At 41.2% G+C, this 26,200-nt stretch overlaps 1 protein-coding gene across 6 annotated transcripts in view; it reads right to left on the bottom strand.

Moving 5' to 3' along the window:
• BEST3 (bestrophin 3) overlaps window positions 1–17,700 on the bottom strand; it is a 42,434-nt gene extending 24,734 nt beyond the window's left edge. Inside the window, exons 1-5 of one of the 6 annotated variants that reach the window (XM_024576432.3) lie at window positions 17,567–17,700; window positions 15,790–15,958; window positions 12,217–12,311; window positions 11,521–11,754; window positions 25–179 (exon numbers count right to left, since the gene is read on the bottom strand). In XM_024576432.3, coding sequence (XP_024432200.2) covers window positions 25–179; window positions 11,521–11,754; window positions 12,217–12,311; window positions 15,790–15,941 — 636 coding nt within the window. In that variant the 5' untranslated portion in view covers window positions 15,942–15,958; window positions 17,567–17,700. Of the gene's footprint in view, window positions 1–24; window positions 180–11,520; window positions 11,755–12,216; window positions 12,312–15,789; window positions 15,959–17,566 lie in introns of those variants that run through there. The other 5 variants (XM_045184602.2, XM_045184604.3, XM_053921920.1 and 2 more) reach the window with 5 other exon arrangements.
• Window positions 17,701–26,200: the final 8,500 nt, after the last annotated feature.

Below are 26,200 nucleotides of genomic sequence, written 5' to 3'. Positions count from 1 at the left end.
TTTGGCAATTTATGATGTACTTACAGTCATCAATGATTGCAGATCAACACTGTCTCTGATTCTACCTTCCTTCCGGGCTTTAGCGGCCAGATTTCCAAACCAGATGAATGGAACCCAATACTTCAGGTGAGGAGATTTGAGGTGGTCAAATAATTTTCTTTCATCTGCTGTCATAAAACCTGTACACAAAATAAAAATAGCTGGATTATACAGACTTAGTTACAGTACAAGAATCCAAAAGGCCCAAAGGAATATTAATGGGCACAGGAAGCCTCATTTTCCAGGCCACAGAGTTTCCCTCTCTGTGAAGGAAATCACGACGACCACTTTGATGGGTATCTTTCCAGAGAAAAATCACAAATTTCATTCAGGCCTAATTTTTAAAAACACAAATGGCTTTATACTACATACATATCTACCATTTGCTTCTATTATCAGTTATATCTTGGAGATATTATTTGTTACTGTATAGAAAGCAGTGTCTCTTTAATGGCTGCATCCTACTTAATTGTATACAATATTTATTTAACGAGTCCCCTTTTGAATAGATATTTAAGTAGTTTAAAATTTTTCGTTATTAAAAATAATGCTGCCATGACTATCCTTGTACTTATCCCTTTGACTTTTTAAAAATATATATTTTATTCATTATGCTATCACAGCTGTCCCATTTTTTTTCTCCCCTTTATTCCCCTCCGCCCTGCACCCCTTCTCCCACCAGCATCCCCCTCCTTAGTTCATGTCCATGGGTTGTACATGTAAGCTCTTTGGCTTGTCCATTTCCTATACTATTCTTAATCTCCCCCTGTCTATTTTGTACCAACCATTTATACTTATTCCCTGTACCTTTTCCCCCATTCTCCCCTCTCCCACTCCCCCGATGATAACCCTCCATGTGATTTCCATTTCTGTGATTCTGTTCCTGTTCTAGTCGTTTGCTTAGTTTGTTTTCGGTTTTGTTTTATCGAGGTTCAGTTGTTGATAGTTGTGAGTTTGTTGTCATTTTACTGTTCATAGTTTTGATCTTCTTCTTTTTCTTAGATAAGTCCCTTTAACATTTCATATAATAAGGGCTTGGTGATGATGAAGTCCTTTAGTTATTTCTTGTCTGGGAAGCCCTTTCTCTGCCCTCACATTCTAAATGATAGCTTTGCTGGATAGAGTAATCTTGGCTGTAAGTCCTTGCCTTTCATGAATTTGAATACTTCCTTCCAGCCCCTTATTGCCTGTAACATTTCTTTTGAGAAATCAGTTGATGGTCTTATGCAAATTCCTTTGTAGGTAACTATCTCCTTTTCTCTTCCTGCTTTTAAGATTCTTTCCTTATCTTTTACCTTGGCTAATGTAATTATGATGTGCCTTGGTGTGTGCTTCCTTGGGTCCAACTTCTTTGGGACTCTGAGCTTCCTGGACTTCCTGGAAGTCTATTTTCTTTATTAGATTAGGGAAATTCTCCTTCATTATGTTTTCAAATAAATTCTCAATTTCTTGCTCTTCCTCTTCTTCTGGCACCCCTATGATTTGGATGTTGAACGTTTAAAGTTGTCCCAGAGGTTCCTAAGCCTCTCCTCATTTTTTTGAGTTCTTGTTTCTTCATTCTGTTCTGGTTGAATGTTTCTTTCTTCCTTTTGCTCCAAATTGTTGATTTGAGTCCTGGTTTCCTTCCCTTCACTGTTGGTTCCCTGTATATTTTTCTTTATTTCACTTTGCATAGCCTTCGCTTTTTCCTCTATTTTGTGATCATACTCAACCATTTCTGTGAGCATCCTGATTACCAGTGTTTTGAACTCTGCATTTGACAGATTGGCTTTCTCTTCACTGTTTAGTTCTATTTTTGGAGCTTTGGTCTGTTCTTTCCTTTGGGCCTTATTTTTTGTTTTGGTGTAGTTGTTACATTATAAGAGGTGGAGCCTTAGGTATTTGCCAGGGTAGGGCAACCCACATCGCTGTGTTGTGGTTCTGTATGTGGGGATGGGGTCTGAGAGGGAACAGTGCCGCTTGCTGGGCTCTCCACTGGCTTTCAGTCACTTCCCCCACTACCCAGAAGTAAATTGGGCCCTTCTGGTGCTGATTACCAGGTGGGTGGCTTTGTGTACATTCTAGGACCCTGTGTGTCTCTCCAACGAACTCTCCTGTGAGGCTGGGAGTTTCTCCTGCTGCCGCAACCCCCACAAGTTTTTATTTACAGCCAGAGGTTTTGAGGCTTTATATCCCTGTGCTGGAACCCTGGGTTGTGTGGTCTATCTCACTCCCCAGTTGTTCCTCCTGGTTTATCTGCATGCAAATGTGGGACCATGAGTCTGCCAGCCACTGCCTCACCTGCCCAGTCCTCCAGCCACAGCCTTGCTGCATGTCCTCTCTGCCCCGGCTGCCCATCTCCTCCCCTCCTACCAGTCTGCATGAATGTTTCTTCTTTAACTCCTTGGTTGTCACACTTTCATACAATGTTGATTTTCTGGCAGTTCTGGTTATTTTTTGTTTTCAAATTTGTTGTTGTCCTTTAGGTTGTGCGAGGAAGCAAAGTGTATCTACCTCTGCCTCCATCTTGGCTGGAAGTTTATCCCTTTGACTTTTTAAGTGGGCTTTCAAATATTCATTATCATTTAGTATCAATAATATTTTCTGAATTAAAATTTATTTCTAAAACCAATATCTTGTGAGATAATAATTTTGAGTTACTTTCATCTCAGCAATGCAATTTATTTATTTATAAAATTCTGATAACACATTTAGATAAAAATCTCCTTTTGCCCTAATGTAACATATTTTTTATCCTTAAACATCTTAATCAGCTTATGAATCTGGCCACCCTGTTTAAAGACTGTGTTTTACTTAAGAGGTGTCACTACAGCACAAAGAACTCAAAGGAAAAGTGACTCTCATTTTGAGAGTCACCAATTCATAGGGCTTTGGAGTTACCTAGATTTTTGATACGACCTAGGCCAGTGTGTTTGAGAATAAGGTCCCCAGATCTTGGGCATGGGACTCTCGTGTGACACCTAGACCAGGTGGAGCTGGGCCCTACCCTCACCTGCTAAGTCACTCAACAGGGCAGGACTTCTGGACCTAGGCCTGCACCTTAGAGTCTCCTGTGGATACTTTCAGGAAATACCAAGGCTTTGGCCTTATCCCCAGAAACTGATCCTACTGATGTAGAGTGAGGTCCAGGCATCAGCTTTTCCACCTTTGGTGACTGAGTGGAACTGGGTTCAGGAAGCTGCATGTTTACTAAGCTTTGCAGGAAATTCTGACTTACAGCCATGTTCAAAAACCCCTGCCTCATTGACTGAAGATTCTGTTTATTCGTACTGGAAATAAACAGTAACAACTACAAAGCCAACATCCACCAACAGGAGACTAGTTTTAGATAATAGGTTATTTATGTTAGCCTAGAAGGGTTCTGCCCATGCCTGGGGCATCAGATTCCCTTTGGAGGTCAGAAATAAAAATAAGCCTGGTAATCCTCTTTTTATTTCTCAGTGCATCTCACAGTTGTTGCATGAGCCAGACGATTGTTTCTTTAAGACTTGAAGAGCATGAGTCTTATTATAAGAAGTTAATAGATAAACTTGACCTGTCTTGGCTCTGCTTGAAGACTTGTTGCGGCACATCATCCTTCACCTGGAAACTATTCTCAGACATTTCATATCAATTATCCAACAGTCATATTCTTGGGATTATAGTGTAATTAAAACAATAACCCCATTTATATACTGGCTGCAATTTTTGTCCTTCAACCAAAGAGTGACATTACCTCTGGTTATTTTTTATTCAGGAGCACAGATCAAATTGTGCTGGTAAATTCTCTCTTGGTTTCTAGCCAAAAGCAAATATGAAGAGCAAGGGTTTTTAGTGCAAACGCCAAAGCTAGTGCCGCCCTCCCCACCATGTATCACACTCACCGCCGATGGGAAGGGGACATGCTGAGCAAGGAAAGCTGGTGATTTTTAACTTTAGTCCAAGTTTATTGAGTACTTCGCTGCGAAAGATGAGTAATTAACCAGACATTAATATGTCCTCCGAGAGTGTATGGGCAGAATAGTTTTTGTTATTCCCTGAAGGGTCACACATCTTACCCAAAGCAACCCCATCTTTGGAAATCGAGTTTTAGGTCCATTGAAAGAAAATCTCTAGATCGTTGCTCAAATCAATTCAAAAAGCATTTGCTATCAAATAAAATGTTATCCTTATCATCACTTCAGGCCATTTTAACCAGAGACCAATTATCTTTTTCAGAATGTGGTCATGTCCTCATCTCTAAAGCTATGTGAACCACAGGTGTTGACTTGCTACGGTTTGGCCACATGGTCGATTGGCGGGTCCTCACACCACCCTATCTCCTTCACATGTCTGTCTTCATGCCACGCTCCCTCAGGCCCTGTCCATACCCCTGACATTGCTGTTTTATCCTGCCATTGCCCCTGCCTAGAGTTTCCCATGTTAATCTTTCCTTCCAGCTTTCTGGCTGGTTCAGCTCTGCTCAGCAATTTTCCTACTGCTTATCCCAAAGAATATTCCTTAATATTTCAAATTAGAGTAGTAAAAATATCTGTGTATACATATATATATGTATATATATATATTTATATTTACTTGCAACTTGAATTGTGGTTTGGTGGAGTAGAATCTGCCACTTCAAGGCAAAATCTTATTGTCCTCAAGCCAAAGGGCCAATTAAAGCCATTGATAAACAATATTCCAGTTATCATAGATTGTGTCTGCACAGTTGATTTATTTTTCCTCGGTTGAAGCCGAAGCAGATGTTTTTGCCTTTAAAGCAGAGTGTGCAAGTGAGCCTCTATTACCAGAAGAGCTAAAAGCTCTGTATCTCAAAACTTGAAGGCGAAATGGGTTTGTTGCCAGTTCTTTCTGAAAGAGAAAGCTGTGCATTCAGCAACCGAGCCCTTCCCAGAAAGATGGCTTTTTCAGGAACATTGCAAGGTGCCTGGCTCATTGTCCTCTTTGTATTTTCCAAATGAATGGAACGAAGCCACCAGATTCAACTATAGCTGTCCTTTAAATTCAATAGTAGAGGTTTAGAAAGCCCTGACAAGTGGGAAAATCAAGGGGAAGCAAAATGAGATGGAGAGAGATGGAATCACATTGTGACGACATTGTGCAGGGCTGTATGTCAGGCATTTTTTACTATGAACCACAGTAAGATGTGTGTGGCTCACAAAACAATGGTTGGCTCTTCTTCACGATGTTCTCTCTCACGTTTTCCATTCCACTCCACCCCACTCCACTCCATTCTATTCCACTCCATTCCACTAAAAATGCTGGTTGTAAGCCATTAACATGATTTAAGAACCCAATAATAAATTACAACTCAAAGTTTCAAAAGCTCAAAATAGGATATGGTTGAGTAAAATCAGTTTCTGGAGTAGCAATGCTGAGCAAAGGCAGAGAAACTCCTCTGTTTTCCTGATTTGAGCAAAACATCTCTAGTCATCCATACTCCATCCCTAAGTTAGTATCCTGTTTGGTAATTCACTGCCTTACACACATGACACACAGGAAATATCACACACCTGCCCAGGTGGTTAAGAATTTCGTTTGCTGTCAGTAAGCAGATCTGAAGCGATTTGCGGATGAGGCTGAGGATTTGACAGATGCATGCTACAGCAGCGGTTCCTTAATTTTGCTGCATATTAGAATGGTTTGGGGAGCTTTAGAAACTGCTGATGCACCCAGTTTCTATTGAACCTAATGTCTGGGAATGGGAGCCAGACGTCGGTATTTTAAAAATATCTCTAGTGATTCCAATTTGCAATGCAGTTTGGGGACAACTACCCTGTTCAATGAGTCATTCGGCAAGCAGGCCATTTCAGCCTTTTTGTCTGGGCCAGCCATCCTGCAGTGCTGCTGGGGGGCTCATTTAAAATGTGGATTCCCAGGTCTTAAGCCCCAGAGATTCTGGTTCTCTGTGGGTTGCCTGGGAACCTGCAATTGAAATATGTGCCCTCGATAATCCAATGAATCTAGTCTACGACCATACCTTGAGAAACAGTGAGGGGTAGCCTTGATTCAACTCCTAAAACGGAACTGTGGGGAGCCTTCAGATGCTGACCAGCTGAGACTGCGCGTGCACAACATTAATTCAGGGAGGACTAGTTCTACTGTGCATTTTCTCTCCTGTGTAATGCAAGTGCACACAGGTGAGTCAGGTTTCACTCACAGGATGACGTTCTGTCTGTTTTGGGCTCATCATGTGAGACTATAGGGAAACTGACTCAGCCTGGAAAAGTTCAGCCAACAGAGGGAAACCTGGCACAGCTGTGAATATCACTGTCCCCTTGATTATCTCTCTCTCCTGTGACACAGAGCAGTGGGAGATTTCAAAGAGCCCAAGATGCCCAGAGCCATGCAATGTGCCAGGAAAAACTTGAACCGGAGACCACAGGGCAGAAAGTCAATATTACACAAAATCCATTTGATTTTACTTAGTGAGAGAAGGTCACAGATTAAATGATCTAAATATGCCAGAATCTCGAATGGGGCTAGCCTTCCAGCCAGCCCGTGCGTCTAGAGTTAGAGTCTTTATCTCAATAGCCACTTGACCAACGGGAGCTTGCTCAGTTGTATCGATGTTTGTTAACGATGAGCATTGACAAGTGCTCGCGTCACAGAGCTCTCATCAAGCTCTTTCTAGTCATAGAAGAGCCTCAAGGAAACTCATGTAAAGATTTCAGAGCTTTAGGGAAAGTAAAGAATGCCCTTTCCTCAAATTTTACTGTCTTCTAACCATTCTTATGGGCACAGAAAGAAATCATTTTGGAGAAGTAGAAATGCAATATAGAGATATGCAATGACCTGTGACTGTACTTGTGCTCGTCTCTGAAAATGATTCATGTCAGCAAAGATGTGTAATAATTTTTACTGACCCTTAGGATAGGAGCCATATCTGTCCTTGCTTACAGCTGTGCTCTAGTGCCCAACGCAGTCCCTGGCATATAGTATACACTCGGTAAATGTTTGCTGAATGAGCAAACACACAGCAGATTTAGCAATAGCTTTAGTAAATCTTTTAGAGGAATGTATATAATTTCCCATTGTCTGTCTTTGTGCTCTGGTGAGTAAACTTTGAAGAGAAGCCTTTTCTTCTGATCACTGTGAAACACTAGATAAGATATTTCAATTCCGTGTCATGCTGTAATGTAAGCACCCGATTAAGGCCGTACTTGAATCAGCAAAGATCCAGAATTGTGCACCTGACTTGACTTGGATGAGTGACATCTTCCAAGGCAGGTGATTGGAATTATTAGATTTTTCCGGGGCAGGTTTGTAGCCAATAAGGAAAATAGCAGTGACTGTATTGCCATTCGTCTGCTAAGGAGCTGTTTGGCAACAGACCAGCTCAGGGAATTGTCAGCATAGTAGACATTACTTAGGGTTCAGTTGTTATATTTCTATTTTCCTGTGAGCAGAAATGAAAAACCTTTATTTTTAAATTGAGGAATTTCACCTGTAATATCAAAGCATATGTATTCCCCCAGTTGAATGCATTTCAGTCCTTTTAATTTACCAGAATAAAATAACATGACCATCCAGCTTACAAGCAAAGAAAGTTCAAGGGTTAGCAGGTGAGTGACCTCTAGCTCATCAGGCTTTAGTCCGGCGATTGCTGGTTGCTACAGAAGGAGACGCTGCTCTTCATTCTCTCTGCGCTCCCACTTACTTCCTCATGGCCAGCCCTGAATCTCTGTGGCAGGGACCCTCCCTGAAGCAAGAAGAAGTTGGAGGGAAACCCTGATTACCTTAAAGCCCATTGTTTCTCAGAGTGGGATCCAGGGGACCACCTGCCTCAAAGAATCCAGAAGCTTGTTGAATACACATCCCTGGATCCCACTGACCCCAGACCTTCTCAACGAGAATCTCCAGGGTGGTATTTTAGAATCTACATTTTTAGCAATATTGATTTATAGTAACATTTAATGCACACTGAAGTTTGAGAACAGGTACTTTTATGTAGGGGCGTCACCTGACAAGAGGTGTTTTCTGTGCCCTTACCCTTGTGTCCTGCCTTTGCCCTTGCCAGCTTGGTGCCCCTGCACTTTACTTCTTGGCCCTCTCTGCCCTCCAGCAGGGCAGGTGTCCTGGCTCTGGGCTCAGGGGATCTGCCAAATATTTAACTCCATCCCTGGACTTCCTGTTCTTCCCAGAAACATTGGCACAGGCAAAAGACAGTCAGAGAGTGTCGGAGGCACGTGTCCATGGAAGGGCTTGGAAACTGACCCCACGTGCAGACTGAGTCAGCCTTCTCTACTGGGGAAAGAAGCAAGAAGCCAGGTGAGCTGATGCTGCCCATGGACAGAGAGGGGCCCATGCACATGGATGCCCACCCATGTGGCTGGCTGTGGCTGGCAGGAGGAGCTCCACTTCTGAAGTGGCTCCCTCAGCTTCAAGGGCCATGGCTTGAAACCTTTGTTCTGCCATCCAACACACAAAGCTGCCCCTGTGGGCACAAGCTGTCCCACTACCCTTTTTCCTGCTCTTGCAAAAAACCACTTAGGAATGAAAAGAAAGCAGTAGGGACCTTTTTCCTGCAATAATCAGTGATGACCTCAGAGGGCGCTTGCAAAGGCTTTAGCCCCCTTCAGTCCCCCTCAGTTCTTTCCTCCTTCAGCCTCTCGGCACAGAATGATACTGGTGTGTTTAATCAGGTCTGATTCAAATCATCTGGGCAGTAGTCTCTGACCAGACTGCTGCCCTAAAGCACCTCTATAATTCTGGAGCCTCTAGCATAGCTGAAACCTTGAATTCACTCTTTCTTTCTTTTTTTTAAATTTAATTTTTATTTTTAATGATGGGGTGGAGAGAGAGGGAAACATTGATTTGTTGTTCCACTTTTTGATGCATTCATTGGTTGATTCCTGTATGTGCCCTAACTGGGGGTTGAACTTGCACCTTGGTGTATTGGGACGATGCTCTAACCCACTGAGCTACCTGGCCAGGGCCTAATTCACTGTCTGTCTTAATCCTTGCTACTTTGTGAATAGTAAGGAATTACTTGATGGTTGCCAAAACCTTTGACCCCAGGGGTGAGAAAAAGGTTTTCAAAAGTAAGCATCCCAGAACAGACTCAATACTTCTCAAACTTCAGTGTATAACAAAGCAGCATCGGAGCATGTTTAAATGCAGGTTTCCTAGGCTTTAAATCCACTGGTTCTGATTCAGTAGGTCTGAGATGGGGCCCAGGAACATGCATTTTAAATAAACCACTCAAGTTATTCAAGATGTAAAGGGCCTGTGAGTCTGCGGATCACACCTTGAGATACCTTAGTTTAAATGCACTTAAAGGAGTGAATGACTGATTCCAGACTCCTTTGGAATGGTTGGGGGTATTCCAATATTCCAATCCCAACTGCCTTAGGAAGCAAAAATGGGTAGACAGAGTACATGACAGGCATTTACACAAATTTGACAAGGAATAAGCTTTGTTATTATAAAACTTACACCTAAAGGAAATGCAGTCTTGTCATTCTCCCACTCACCTCTCCCTCTCTACTTGCCCCTTGGACCTGTGTACAGCTCAGCCTTCCTGAGCTCAGGTCTGACTGGAGGACCCCCTGGACCTCCATCTAGGAGGTCTGCATCCAGGAGATGCAGACCTCTCCATCGCCAGCCATGCTGGCTTCCTCCTGATTTGCTTTTAATATGAAGATGACGCTAAGAGTGTAGGATTTGTTCTGAGAATTGGGCCCGGTGTCTGGTTCCTGTCAGAATGCACTCCCTTCGTTTCAAGGATGCATCAGGACTAGAGAAACATCACCTTTATTCTTCCAAGTAAAGTTTAGCTCTCACTCATCACTTTGGAATGGGTCTAACCTTTCTCATTTATTTTTAGGTCTTTCTTCAGATGTGGTAATTCCTATAGCATTTGATTCCTATAGACATGAGGGTAAGAAAATTAAGTTATCACGTAGCACTTTCAACTTGGTCATTCTGAAGAAGTATTCAACTTTTAAATTTGGAAGCGGTGTTGTAGTTAATTTGTTTAAAGTTCCTACTGGTTTTACATGACAATACATATATACCTGTGCATTCGCCAGGCCGTTAGTAATGTCCACCTGAATGTTTTAACTAACTCGTTGTACCCTGTTACTTTCTCACATCTCATACCCCAACAGTATCTTCTGCACCCCTCCTTATTTATTTCTACGTTGACTTTCCCAACTTTCTGGTTATTTAGTTCAAGAAGACCTGGGATGCCATAGCGAATGAGTCTCCTAAAGTGACCAAAGCACAACGCCATGCTGCTGTACTAGACGGTTTCAGCATTACTAGCAAGACCTCATGTGACATTTGCCATGTGCTGGATATTTCCCTAAACCCGCTGTAAACGTGAACTTATTAATCTTCACAACAAGCCAATGAAGTGTATGAAATAGGTGGTATTATAAATTACTATAAACTTATTTTATGGATGAGGGAACTGACGCATAGAAAGTAACTTATCCAAGGTCAGGTAGCTAGTAAGCGTGGGGTAAGAATTTGAACTCTTCCCCTGTGTTCTTAGTCACTGTCTACACTGTCCATCTAAGAAGGCAAAGACAAACCAAAGAAAAGCCGGGGAAAAAACCCTCCAAAAACAAACAAAAAATACTATTCTTAAAGAACAACTACTTTCATGGACATCTCAGAGGAAGAGACTAGACAGAGCAACCTAATTTGAGAGCATACTCAATGTAAAGATGGAATCGTCACATGCTTCTTTTATCTTCTGTACACTTATTAAACCATTTCAACAACTATTAGATCTATTAACAAGCACCTGGCACAACAACCAATATTTATTCAGCACATGCTGAGAATCATCTCATTTAACCCTCATCCCACTGAAGTCTGCTTTAACTAACAGCCTCTTCACTGAACACGAACGCACTGAGGAAGATCATCCTCCCAACACAATTTGTACTCAGCATAGTGTGTCGAGAAGCACAGATAGAATCACCGCATCTCCTTTGAGGAAGAGGAGAGACAACAGACCCACTGAAGCGGCCTGTCACTGCCACCTCTCAGGGTCTGCCTAGATAAGAAGCCACACCGCTGGTTCCTCCCAGAATCTCCGTATGTTTTGGGAAAAGTACCAGTTTAGAAGTTCTGAGCCTCAATGATAACTGTGAGCTGTGTGATCCGGGACAGATCATAAGTTCCCTGAATCTGTCCTTCCTTTCTCATTTTTTTTAAAGCCCAAGGGAAATAATATTTATGGAAATGAAGAAACTGTGAAGAGGTAGAAAATGTAAGGTAATATTATAGTTGGTTTAAATAAATGTTATAATAATTGTATTTACCTAAAGGCCATGTGACTGCTGTTTCTCCTCCCCCTCAAATAAACTTTTTGAGGGCAGGAACCACGCCTTACTCATTTTTGCCTCTTAAACTGTTTCTGGCACGTAGTAGATAATCAAATGTTTATTGTTGAATACACAAATAAAAGGAAATTTTCAAAGGAATGGGGGTACGTTTCCACCTAAGCTGAGGGGCGCCCATGGAAGGAAAGGCCATGCACAATACCTGCTTCGACCACGTGGTCCATCGTTGGAAACCTTTTGTACACGGCTGTGCTCACCGAGCGGAAGATGAGCAGGGACGTGAGATTGACGTAGCGCATCAGGGTCCTCCTGAGCAGGCGCCCACGCTCGTCCCTGCCGTGCACACTGCTGGAGATGAGGAACATCAGCCTGTCTGGCCAGGGCAGGTTTACAAACTGGTTCCACCATCGGTTCACTACCAGAGTGACATAAAACCCTGTGGAATAACAGGAAAACTATAAAGCAATTTCCTGGAGCAGGCATGTCAACACTGATGCTTTTAGCAGAATTTTAGCCTTTTTGGGATTGGGGTGTAAAAATATGTTGTTATCCATACCTTATGATTTTGCCCTCCAGAAAAATAAATGTAATTTGTGCCTGGCGATGCCATGGCACCCAGAAAGCGGCTATTAGAACTCAAATATTGACAGCAAAAGTGGAGGGTTAGTGAAGAGAAAGGTTCATTGTTCAAGAGCAGATTATTACCTCACACTTGTTTGGTGTTAATGTAGCGAAAGCAGCCCTGAAAGCGAACCTTATGGATGACTTTCGTTCCATTGCAAGCGGTGGCTTTGCAGGCATGCCTCGCAGCTTGGAAGCACTCCCATGCAGAGTCATCGGTGTCACCCTAACGGAGACAGCTGGGTGGCTGCGGTGTCTGCGTGTCACCTATACTTACCAAGCACAAAGGTTACTGGAATTTGTTCAGCATATCTGTCACAGTAAATTGATAATTTTTCAAAGTAACGTTTTTGGGCTCCTGTAAGTAACAATCTGGAGCAAAAATAAAATGCACAGCCCTTTATGATATTATACTTCTGCACCTGCTTTGCAAGTGATATTCAGTGCAAACAATTAAGCACAAATAATTTTTCAAGGAGCAATAACTTTTTCTTTTCTACTAAGTTGATGTATCTCAAGAGTTGAATATTTCAAGTGCTAACATTTGTAGTACATAATTGTTATTGGCCGCTAGACAGATTCATTAAACATTTTATTTTTAAATACTTTATATTTTTAAACTTTTATACAATTAATGCTTTGGATTTGGAGCACATACCTCATAAAAGAGTTTGGTTTTCAATCATTCATCAGGTGCACTCAGTGAAAAAAAAGGATTAATTAAGAGGATTATAGTTAATTAAGTTGTTATTAAATAATAGCTCTGAATTTGACATCTTGATCTTACTTTTTCCTGAATTTACTACTCAGCAATTTCTTGATTTTATGTGTTGTATTTCAAGGGATATTATAACTTTTTTAAAAACCTGCAATTATTTAAAATATAACAGAACAATTAGAAGTGGAAATTTTTGCTATTATATTTGGTGGGTTTATATTAATATAATATAAATATAATATAATATATTAAATTTTATATTTTATATATTGTATTAAATTTTAATATGATATTAAAATTTATATTATAGGTCTGACCCAAATCCATTTCACAGTAAATGTGAATTCATTTAATAGAACTATTCTGGGTATTTCTGTTGTAGGGAGGAGATTCAGAGACAGAAGGAGTGTCTCAATGCAGGTAAATAATACTGATCTAAATCTGGAAAGCAAAGCAACAGAGATGAATTTGCATCAATGAATGGGTATAGCTGTTCCAAAGGAGAAAGGGCTCTCTGGGAAAAATCCATGTTAACATAACTTCAAAGGCCTATTTGGGTCAGTAGAACTCTGATAAAGGAAGCAGAGGGATAATGAGGTAAGAGTGAATCAACACTCAGGTCGCAGATGAAGAAATGGAAGCTGGTGCTGACGAAGAAGGGGTGTGGGGTGTCAGGTGTGAGGTGGGCTTGGAGTTCTTGCCTCAGCTTTAGAGGAGGTGTGAGACATTCAGAAGTCAGGAAAAGCTGACAAGGAGGCATCGCCTGTTTGCATGGTCCTGACAGGGTCACGCTGATGAAGAGTTTTAGCCAGAGTGGCTTCTGATACTCAGATACAAGTGGTTGGGGAGGGTCTGATTGTGGACAGCACAGACCACAGGGTCAGGGGAAGCTGGGCTGGAATCCCAGATCTGCCACTTACAGATTTAGAATTTGAGCATATCTTTAAATCTCTGAGAGCCTCCGTGTCGCATGTGTAAATGGGGATAATAACATCGATGCATCAAGGATGTTGTGCGGATTAAAGAATATACGTTATATACAACAACATAACATAGGGGATTGTACTTAATAACAAAGCGATTGTTATTATTAATAACTGGCCAAAGAAAAAATATTTGGCTAATAGATACATAGAAATTTTACTAGTTAGAAAGTAAGTGCAGCAATTATTTTTGTCAAATCCATACAACAAATGGGAAGAGATACAATCAAATTAATGAATTCTTGTGCTGTCTTACGATTTTCGGTAAGTATATTTATTTACTTTTAATAGGACCAAAAACACTTAGGGCATCAGTAGACATGAGACCAAAACTATGTCTATATTTTTCTACATGTTTGACTTTCTTGACAAGTTCAGCCTATAGTTCTTGGTATTCCTTTGACCAAGATATTAGGATCTATTTTAACAAGATTTTACAATTGGACTTCAAAAAATGAAGAATGACTTAAATAATGGTTATTATTATAAGGGTAAGCACTCTTTGGCCTTTAGAAAAATTATATATATAATTTTGTGGGGTGCATGTAAGATGTTGGAACAAAAGGGGAAGCCCCACGGAGCATCTTTGGCTGCGGTGCAACTGTTCTGAGGGCTATTCTGTTCTAAGCAGCAGTAGCAGCAGTAAATTCGTATTAGTACCAACAAATTGAGACAACATCATGTGCCTTCCACCACTTTATATTTTGAAGAATTAGGTGGCACATAAATCAGTTGTCAAAAAGTACTGTAAGATCTGAAAAATTATTAGAGATTTTTAATAAAACATTCCATTTAAAGACTTTTTGCCAAAATATATACCCATATGTACATTTATTTGGAATAGTGGTTTTGATATTTAGCTAAATAGATCTTCCTGTTCTACTTTTGATAATTATCAGCCAACCAAATTAACATCCCTCATCTTCAGATGGGGCCCAATTGCTGCAAGGAAGAATGTAGGTGAGAGCAATGCTATTCAAATTTGTTCATTTGTATGCAGAAGGAGAATAACGAACTGATGTACATAGAAAAGGTGGAAATACAGCCTCAAAAACCTTTAGCTTTCTATCTTAAGTTTTAATTCCTCCCCAGAGAAGACTATATGCAACCAATTTTAATTTAAAAACTCATAAAGCTTCCCTTTTATAATGCTGATAAAATTTTATTAAGAATATAATTTTTAGCCTTGACTGGTGTTGCTCAGTTGGTTGGACATCACACTGCAAAGTGAAAGGTTGCTGGTTCTATTCCTGGTCAGGGCACATGCCGGGGTTGCGGGACCTGGTCCCCTATTGGGGCGCATGCAAGAGGCAGCTGATGGGTGTATCTCTCATACATCGATGTTTCACTGCCTCTCTTTCTCCCTCCCTTCCCCTCTCTCTAAAAATAAATAAATGAAATCTTTTTAAACAGTAGAATTTTTAGTCATAAAGGTATTTCTTGGACATAATATTGCTCAAATTTTCTGTCAGTCTGACAGGCATAAGTTGTGGTTATAAAGACTAAATATCATCTCCTTTTGTGAATATGACATGCCCCAGACTCAGAAGACAGAAAGAAAACACATATTTTTCAGGCCTTTTCTTTAGTTGGCGTTGTGGTGAGGTGGGGGGACACCATCCTGGAGAAGATCTTGTCCTTCCAGGCAAAAGGAAGGAAAGTGCCCATATCAGGTATATTTGCCTGATAGACATTATTCACAAACATGTCATTACATAGGTAGTTGCTACACTCTGTCAAACCACAAATTCAAACTGTGAGCGACACAGTTGAGAGAGGCACACGTAATTATTCATTTGTCGACTTTGCCATTCAGAATCACTAGGTAGCAGAGATCTGAGCATAACTCTTCCATTCTGTGCCTATAGCAACATTCTTGACCCACGACTAACAGCTCATCATGAGCACTTCCTATGGGGCTGGAATGAGAACCACTTAAACATGACGGGTAGAGTGTATTTAAGATCCTAAAAATGGTGGGTGTGGATTCAACCACCCAGTCCCGGGGAGAAGGAGGCCACAGAGAGGATCATGCAAAGGAAGTTACATACGCACAAAGGTCAGCGGCAACCGCGGGGCTCAGATTTCTGAGACTGTATTCTCACTTGGTATTTGAGGGCCACTTAAGGAGACATGCAAAGAAAAGTACCTGTACACCAAACTTATTGCTGTGTAAAAAACAGCAAAAACAATAAATTCCCTGTACAGTAGTTTGTAGATGCTGCCTCTCCACTTGAGGAGTAACCTATGAAATCCAAAAAAAGTCGCATTGGCTACTTTACTGGAGTAAGTGACAGTCATCTTGGATAGTTTTTTTTCTAGAAGAGCAAGAAGACAAAATACAAGTAAGAAGCCATGTTTAAGACCAAGCATAAACCTGTAACTCACAGGAAACCCACACTAGCAACCAGCCAGCCAGTTCCCCTTTTGTTGCCTTTCTCAGTTCGTACAATTTGGAATTTGGGGGTAACCATCACCTTAGTGCTAAATGATTTAGTAGAAAAAAGGAGGAAGAGCATTTATGGAAAGAGTAATATTAGAAATTGTAAGCTTGCCTTAATTTCTAAGTATTATTTTTAGATTTTACAGCCATTGCTCTAAAAATATTTAAATGAATAAGTGACATATATGAGATATGTTGTAATGTGCCCTGTCATATACTTTCTTAACCCACAGGAAGATTTAGGGTATTGATAGGCTATATTGATTGACATTTTCAAAAGCAGTAGCCAAACTTATTCTTTGGGGCTTTCTGTGCTAAAGTAGGTAAAGAGGTGTTTATTTAGTGCTTAAACTTGCTAAGGGGAAGTTATGGCGCTCTTTTTTGAAGTCAGGAGATACTGTTGGAAATGAACAAGCCCCCTGTGGGAATTTAATTGATGGGTTATTTTTGCCGATTTTAGTAGGATGTAGGTGTCTCTCTAATGGAGCTCTGAGTGCATAGTGAGCACGCTAGGTGCTTCAAAAGGTGGACAAAATGCCGGGCTGCAGCGATACTAAGAACAGCGTGCTTTCCTTGGAGAAGTGTAGCACAAAATGCTTACGGATAGTTCACTGTGTTTGGAACTGAGAAAAACAAGGCCATTCTTTAGGACTCGTTCCACTTGGATCTGTCCCAGGGATGTGGGTAGGATGAGAACTGGGCCCCAAAGCTCAGCTTTCAGTAAGTTCTCTGGAATTCCATTGCTTTTCACCAAGAGATTAAGCATTCAGGTTTTGAGAAGGTGGCCCAAAGTTAATCTTTGTTTGAGTCCTGCTCTCTCACACGGAGCACACACCAATAAAATGAGACTTCCTTGAGACCTTTGGTTTTCTCAAGGGGATCTATGAGGAGAGCCCTATGGGGCTACGTAGCCTGAAATTATAGAGCTTTTAGGTGGCATCGTATGAGACACAAGAAATAAATCATGCCGCCAACTTCTTGTAACAAGTGGCCTGTAGCATACATTTTAGTATAAACAAGAAAATGTTCTGCTTTTATTCAGAGCTAAGGAAACAATCCAATTCTAATTTTCCAATTTCCCTAAGGAAACAAAACTCTGGAATTATATTCACAGTATTTTTTTGTAATCACAAACATAAGCCTTCAACATAATTAATTCTAATTAAAAATACAAACTGAGGGCCCTCTGGCAGGAGTTTGTGGCATTCCAAAAGGATGGGACTCACGCCACCGAACCGGTCTCGCAGTTCCATCGTTACCTTCTCTGTTTGTCTACTGCGCATACAGCCAAACTTGGGAGAGGACCATAATAAATTCAACCCATTTCATAATTTGTTCTCGTAGTAGTTTTAAATAACAGTCCTCAAATAACTTTCCTTCACGGAACAGTTCATCCTTCCCATTAAGCTCTGTCAGGAAAACAAAGATCAGATAGAGTAGAGGTCAGAATTAAAATGCAGATGTATACTGTTTGTGCACTAACCTATTTATTTGGTTTGGAGTCTCCGACAGGAAAGAAAATCTTCAGGCTCCCCTTGAACAGGTGCCTCCAGGCCGGTGTGGCACTCTCGGTTTCACCCCTCGCTCATGTACAGTCAGATTTCCTTTCTGTTCTCTGGCCACTGAGAGGACCCAGACAAGGACAGGGGTTAAATGATTTTCCACTTGTGGAGGCCTGTTTATGCCAATTTGCCCACTGATGACAGTTATAGCCGGGAACAAACAGAAGCAGCAGCTGCTGATGCGGCTTTTTTAAAATCTATAATTATAACTCCACCTGCCGTCCCAAGTACCTCTTTGAATAAGAAGTCGGAGGCGACGTGAAGGAGGTTGGGCCGTTTAAGTCTGTTATTTTCATTTTTGACTTTGCCCTGGGATCAAGGAAGAAAGAGCCATTTCCCCCCCTAAAGAGTTCCGAAGAGGCTCCACCAGCCAAAAAAGGGAATCGGGACAGTCTGTGTGTGCTCAAAACACAGACTAAATTCTTGTGAAGCCATACACGGGGGCGGACAGAGTATAAACAGGATTTACACTCCCTGGAAAGGTATTGAGAATGCTCTTCCATTAAAAACATCAAGCATGCCTATTTGAGAGGGACAGAAGAGTCTTTTAGAAGAACAGAGAGAGCTACTCCGTGCTGTGGCTCAGTGTAGTGGGAAATGATGGTGTGCATTCGTCACCGCTGTTATCTTTCCATGGCCAGCTAGAAAAAATTTTAATTATTCAAACTGTGTTCTCTTAAACTATGCCTCTGTATTTTTCTTCTTGAAAGAGAGACTTCAAGAGAGCATTTTTTAAATAGTGAAATAAATGATTTCAGAACCAACCCCTGTGGTTTTCTAACCTTCTGAAGTAACATGTGTACCAAGCACCTAAGCTTAAATAAAATGACTACAAAAAATGTGTTTTTGTGGAGAAAGATGTAGAAAAAAATGTTTATTCTAAAGCTGGGAATATACGCAGAAAAGTTTTTCTACAGTACTCTTAAGTTTCTTATGCATTAGACTGGTGTCTTTATGAAACAAACTATAAGCACCTTCGAGCAAAGGTGGCGGTAGGTGTCTGATTTCTTGCCGCATCCCTTGTTCCTAGTTCCAGCCTGGAGCCCTGTGCATAGTGGATATTTAGTAAGTGTTTATTGTTTGGTTATTGCCTAATCTTTGCTATGATACTTCTATCAGTGCATCTGGGGGAATCTGTAAACATTTTAAGATCATATACACAATGCTGCGCATTTTATACTTGGGTTGCCATAAAAAGTGGTAGGTTAGACCTGATGTTGCATTTATAAATGTTTTCAAGACTGATCAATGCTATAAGATTTTAGTAAATCTAAGCTCAAGTGCCTATGAATTGGAAATATTGGAGGTTTTTTCTTTCTGATTTTCACTCTTGCGTCTTTTATGGGATGTGCGGTAGCCCTGACACGTGGCCTGCTTCCTGGCACTCAGGAGCGCGTCAGGGCTGTCTGCCTCTTCCGTGGGGCACTGTGGCTGTCTCACTTCCAAATGGGTGAGTGCGTTCATCTCTCCCCTCAGGCCGTTTTGAGGAATGACTAATTAATGGTTGAGATAATATTCTAAATTCAAATTAGTCAACAGTAATTAGATTGAATGAACAAACCCCCATTGCTGAGCTCTGAGTCTGGTGGCTATTTTTAACAGGTACCAAAAGATGTCATTTAGAAATTAACTCATTAGAGGGGACAAGCCACTCTAGCCTCTTTCAAAATATTTAACAAACACCAAATTGCAAAGGTAACTGTTCAGATGACTTTTTGAAAAAAAACTTCAAAGTTTATTGTTAAAAGTAGACATTTTCCACATTCTTAAAGTATTATGGGTTTATTAAAAAATAAAGAGTAAAACGACACAGAAAGAAGAGAGTGGCCCCCTATCATGTTCCCTGGAGGGTGACAATCATTTGGCATAAAGTTCATATTGATAGACTTTGGTAGGACATACGTTAGCTCCTGTAATTAACGGCAGACGATATGGTGGACAGGCAATTTCAGGCCTTGGTGAAATAACGCGGCCAGTCACATTTCTTTGACAGCAAGCATCGAGTTACGCAGCTCGAAGCACACTGACTTTCAACGGCCCCGATAAACACATTCGGTTTTGGTTCCAGTAAAACTCCAGTGATAGGACAGTTCATAAAAAAGAAAAACTGATCATTTCTAAGTGATGGGAATACTGGTATTTAATACACAGATGTGAAGATAAATCACCTTTGTTCCTTGAGGGAACAGAAAACAAGTTTAAGTAGCCACCGACCACCACTTCCTAAAGGAGAACCTGCTATTTTAAAAGCCCACATTCATGGTAAACTGATCTACTTGTTCCACTGGTGTGAGAGATCTTTTGCCAAATTTCTTTTGAGGGCTTGGTTGTATACAGTCATGTGTATGTAAAACTTTGCATTCAAATATTAACCAAAGACCAGAAATTGCTGTGTTTTGGAGGATTTGATTCTGACTTCTAGATGTTATTAAATGGGGACTTTGGGATATTATTCAATGGGGGATAAGGAATCATTAACGTTTTGAACAGGAAAAGGGCTTGGAGAAGATCTGTGTTGCAGAAAGGTGAGTCTGTGAGAGGGGTGATGGACAGATTTGAGTGGGCAGGATCTGTTAGGAAGGGAATTGGTTTGATGGTTATTGGGGTTGTTCTGGTAGGAATGGGGGGCGGGGGGTGGTGGTGAGTGGAATGCAGAGGCAGGATGGTGGGACAGAGTCCAGAGGAAAACTACCACTGGAGAGTGGAAGAGAAGAGGGAGATGGGTGGGGAAGGGAGAGGAGGAGAAGGAAGAAAGAGAACTCAGATGTAAACTTTGCTTTGCCCTTTGAAACCCATTTGCTCATGGAGAACAAAAAGTACAGAATATGATTTCAAATTTGTGCAGGTGACACAGTTCTTTGCAAGGTGTCATTTTATTTGATCCTGTGAAAAGGAACACTTCATCAGCAAAAATAGACACAAAGTAAAATGACAAGTAGGAGCTCATGTGTCCCCAAAATCAAGTTGTTGAAGTAGTTGTTGAACTATGTATGATGAGCTGATCCTCAGTTTTTTTGTTAATAATTGTTTCTGGGACTTTTTCATTTTGCTTTGTGCTGGATCTCTCTCTCAAAACAAAAAAAAAACAAAAAAAAAAAAACAAAAAAAAAACAAAAAAAAACAAAAAAAACCCCCAGTAGTCATGACAAAGTTTCAAGAAAAATTCATAGAGTAAACTTTCAATTGAAAGCATTCATTTGTTACTTTTTTCCCCCCACAGCAAATATCTTGCTTCAGTTGGTTTGAGAATCACTCACAGTGATATGTTTCCCTACAGGTAAATTTTTATTGGCTCGGTGGGACTGTAAGTTTCTTGAGAACGCGTGCTTTACTCTTTCCTGGTTTTTCCTCTTTACTGGTTGCCTTAAGGGATCAGTACCTGCAAAACCAGCAGCCAATTGGAATAAGTCACATAGCTGTCCACATGGGTGGAGGTGCCTGATACATGCTGCAGACAGAAGAACTCTGTGAAAAATTAAACAAAACGATGGGAAACCTCCTCGATTAATTTTTCTCTTTGATTTCAGGGGAGAAATAGGAACTCCTAGGACTAGAAAGACGACTGGATTTCATTACAGCTGAAGCTCTAAACTCCTAAGAAACTGGATATTTGAGAAGTCATCATTTCTTTCCTTATGCAGAATAATTGCCAACTCAACAAAACAGAAATGCATTAGTTCAAATTCTGAAGGTTATCTTTTTTTTTTTTCGGCTGGAAGGTACAGAAACTTTGTAGTATTTTAAGACGAAAACGTAGAGTCTAGAGAATTATTACTATGGTGCTTAAAGTGTACCTTATAATCAATAATATTTCTTAAGTAGATGTCACTGCTTAGCTCAGATACATTCCAAATGGCCAAAAAATGCAACATAGAACCAATTAAAAATCAGTTTATTTCACACAAGAAGGCATGCAAATCTAAGTATATTGGTTATTCCAAACAGCTGTGAAATCTTCACCACCACCACGGTAGAAAGTAGCCACTCCAGAAATTGCATTACTGTAAGGGTAAAGGGAAGGTACAAGTATATAAAAAAAGTATGCATAAATACCTGAACAGTTCTAAACACTTTTCTCATGTGGTGAGATGCACGTGGAAATGAAAAACAGTGGTTGGTTCTGGCTCTCAAATACGGCGCATCGAGCACTCCTAATCTTCTTGGTTCCTTAACCCATAACAGCTCCTTAATAGCCATTACTACTGGGGAGAGGAGTGGGTTTGGAGTAAGAGAGTGAGGGAGAAACTTCAGTTTTATTCTACATAATTTTGTATTTTTAAAACGACATCTATATTTTCATATTAATCACATGCTATAAAAATCTTATTTGGTGCCACTTCCAAATGCTGTGCTCCAGCCCAGAGAGTCTACCTGGATCCAGACTTAGTACTGGACATTCCCTTAAACATCTGCAACCCCACGTGCCTAAAACCGAGCTCCGGATCTTTCCCCTGAAACAGGCTCCACCTGCAGCTTTCCATCTCAGTTGAACTTTCCTTCCTTCGAAAAGGCCAAAAACTTCGGGATCAGTCTCAGCTCCTCCCTTCCTCTCACACCACAGTCCACTCTGTGGGCAAATCCTGCTGGCTCCACCTTCAAAATGTGCTCGACTCCGCCCACTCACTCTCTCCTCTCACCCCTGTCTCCACTGCCCCCGCCTCATCCGAACCTTCGTCCTCCTCTCCCAGCAGCCCTCGCTGCTTCTCCACCCGCTCTCTCCAGTCTGTTTGGACAAAAAGGCAGAGCGATCTTATTAAAGGTAGGTCAGGTGAGTCAAGTCACTCCTCTGCTCAAAACCCCTCAACAGCTCTCCGATGTCTCTCAAAGTGAAAGCCTATGTCCTTACATGATCTCTTAGATCTTTCGTGACCTGTTCCCCTTTCATCTCTGGTCTCATTTCCTACTCCTCTCACCTAAACTATGGACCCCTCTGCAGCCACCCCCATCTGCTTTCCTTCCTAGAACCCGTGAGGTGTTGGTCCATCTTAAAGCCTTAAGAATGGCTAGTCTTCCTGTCGGAAATGCTTTTCCTCCAGGTCTGTCAGGGGCTATCTCCCTCACCTCTTTCAAGTCTTGCTCAAATATCTTCTCAATGAACTCATCGCCCTACTTAAAATTGCCACTGACTCTGCATTTTTGAGGAGTGCTCTCTCCCCCTAGCACTCCTGACTCCTCATATCCTGCTCTACTTTTGCTTTTTATTCACACCACTTACCTCCTTTGAATACAGGGTGGGGCAAAAGTAGGTTTACAGTTGTTCATGTGGAAAATAGTACAATAATTAATACATAATAATACAAGAATCAACTGTGTTTCACATACTCTCAACTGTAAACCTACTTTTCCACCACCTTGTATATCATCTAGTTTACATAATTATTGTTTATTGTCTCTTTATCCATACTAGAAATTTCATGAGGGCAGGGGGCTGTTTTGGTCACTGATGAAAATGAAGTACTCCCAGTTCAATAAATACATATTGAACGAACACATTTAAAAAGAGGCCACAGAAACTTCCACTTTAGAAACTTCTCATGATAGTAAATTTCATGAGGACAAGTTCCATGACTATTTGGTTAGTTGTTTTATATCCAATGTTGAGAATAGCATGTGGCATTTAGTGGAAACTCCATGAATATTTGTGGAATGAATAAGTCAACATACATTTTGATTCAGAGGTTAGCTCATCTTTTTCATAGAAATAGTCTTTATAGAGTGAAACAGAAGAGGACTCCAAATCTTTGCTGTGGAGGTGCAGGGTTTTCAGCACTCCAGAAAGGTAAAGACAGATGTCATTTAAGGAGCCCTGAGCACCACCTCTGCCTTCGGTGTGCACTGTGGAATGCCACACCTGCATCCTGTGTGGTCTCCTCTTCTGAGTTTCTGTCTCCTTAGCTACTCAGGACTTTGAGTAGGGGTGTGAAGGGTTTCTTCCAGGCAATCCATCTGCAACACTGCCTCTCACCTAAAAAAATTTTGTTTTTCTTTTACTGACCTCAAGGAGGTTCAGAGTAGGAGAGTGCTGCACACTAAAGAACAACAAAATGCTTGAAAGTGGACAGAGATAGATAAATTGTAAATTGATTTCTTCTACTACAGGGAACTGTTCCATGCATGGGAAATGTAGCCCAGCTCCTACCTGGAAAAGCCAGTGGGTGCGAGGTTCAGCAGGCAGGACCCACGCCTACGGATAGGTTCTCCCGTGGGGAATCAGGCCTGCATTGTGCCTAGGCTGCTATGAGACTTGCTTTTGCTAAAACTCCCTCACCCTGAACTGAGGCAGCAAATGTTTACTGAGTATCTTTAACTTCCTAAAGTCTATGCTAAACCTCCCAAGTATGGAGTGTAACCAGTTCAACCACATTCCGCCTTGAGCTGTAAGTCCTTCTCTTTGAAGTAATTAGCAGTATTCTGTCCTTTGTTGCTGTAAAAGATGATCACCTACAGTGAACCTGTGCATAGTAAATGAGGATCACCCTTGATGTAATGTGCCCAGAAAAGCAATAAAAGCCTGTCCAGGCAGGGGTCAGCTCTCTCTCTTGGGCTCTCTCTAGCCCTCTTGCCCTCTCTCACTTAGATAGTGGCCTTGCCGTCCCTTTTTCTCCACAGGATTGCTGTAGTCCATGTGTATGTGTATATTGCAGCCACAACACAGGATCCTGCGGGCCAGGATCTGCGTCATTCTACAACCTGGAGCCGACTACTCCAGACCCTCATATCATTCCAGGCATGGGACTCAGCACTCACCTGGCTAGTGACAAATTCATTGCATGCTCCCCAAGATAACAGCGTAATGAAAGGATGAATACAGTAAGTGTTCTTTTTTTGACTTTAGTAAATGTTCTTTGATGATGATCTAACTGGTGATAATACCATTCTTGTGTCTCAGAAGGAGCCTTGGGGCCCTTGAGCTTGAATACCCTTCAGGGATTGGGGATATGATTCTTGGTGAAGATTAAGTTATGAAGTCCATTAGAGGAATTTAATGAGTCAATCCCAACAGTAGAGTAGTAAGTCATGTTGACACCAGGACATTTAAAACGATGAGCTGAGAAAGGCATAAGCTCACTGCTCTGATGTTCTTGCCCCAAATGTGCAAGCTCAATCTCATCATGCGGAAACAGACAAACATAAATTGAGGGACATTCTAAACAACAATTGGCCAGCGCTCTTCACAAGTGGCAGGTCACAAAAGACCCAGATTGAGAACTACCACACGTTGAGTGAGACTGAGGGAACAAGACGATTGGGTTTGGACCAGAACAAGGACATCAGTGAGACGACTGGTAAAATTTGGATAAGGTCAGAACATTAGTTAGTAGTATTGTATCAGTGCTAACTTCCTGGTTGTGACCAGATACTGTGATTGGTAAGATGTTAACATTATGGGAAGCTAGATGAAGAGTATATGGGGACTCTGCACTGTTATTGCAACTTTCTTCCAAGTCTAAAAAATTTCAAAATAATAAAGCAAAAAAGTCTTTCTCACTTCATTTTTTCCTGTTTATCGTGTTTGCTTTCACATTTAGCTGGGCCAAGATTTTGAAAATATGTGTAGAGTGACATTAATTTGTCCTTTTCAAAAATATTTAAGGGATTAAGGAAGGAAATTGAGAATATTTAATTAAGTTGCCTTGGTCCCTCTCCCTTCCTAGACAAAAGGCTTAATCTAAACAGGAAATGGTGAGGCAGGATGTGGGTAAAGGGATGCAGTAGGATGAAATGATCTGAGCCTGAATGAGAGCAGGGAGGCAGAAGGTGGTGGAACCAGAGAGGGTAGCTGAATGAAAAGAATGCTGGATAGGATTTGTGTTCATCCAGGGCAGGACACAGCATCTCATGGTGACAAGCGAGGGAGTCAGGTGAACAAATGGTCCAATCTTAACCCCCACCTGCCTTCCAAGCTCCTGCCAGGGCCTCCCATTGGCTACACCCAATCAGAAGCTAGAGGTCAAGAGAGCCCAGTGATGCAATTTAAACATATCCACCTCTAGGAGCCCAGAGCAGCGAAGTTTTGAGAGTGGATCCATAGGAAAAGAAGGCAAGGTATCTAGCGTTGAAATCAACTAGTCTGTCCCTCTCATTTTTCAGATGAGAAAAATAAGCCTCCAAGGTGGAATAGATTTATCTGAGGGAACAGCTTTATCCAAGGTCACAAGAAAAGGCAGTGTGATTGAAAACCCACTGGTCTGCAAGCGGGAGGACCTAGGTTCTAGTCTTGGTGTGGCCGCTGCACAGGGCTTCAGTTTCCATATCTATGAATAAATGAGGTGGACTAAAGCAACAGTTTTCAAACTGTGGCACACATACCTCTGGGTATACGTGAGTTTCCAGGACGTAAAGGGATGGACAGTTTTAACTGAATAATTTTTCCAGATCCACAACTTCCTTATATATATATTCTCTCCTCAAATTAATCTACTTTCCCTTTCATAATTATGCTCCTATTTGATAACAGAAAAGCATTTCTCTCACCCGTCCCAAATATCACAGTGCAATTTACTCCAGGACGTAAAAATTTGGGCACAGTAAGCGAAGGGACATTTTGAAAATAC

The sequence above is a fragment of the Desmodus rotundus genome, chromosome 3, assembly GCF_022682495.2.
Source record: "Desmodus rotundus isolate HL8 chromosome 3, HLdesRot8A.1, whole genome shotgun sequence".
Taxonomy (NCBI): Eukaryota; Metazoa; Chordata; class Mammalia; order Chiroptera; family Phyllostomidae; genus Desmodus; species Desmodus rotundus.
Note: the sequence above shows the minus strand (reverse complement) of the source record. Positions and strands in the feature narration are given on the sequence as shown.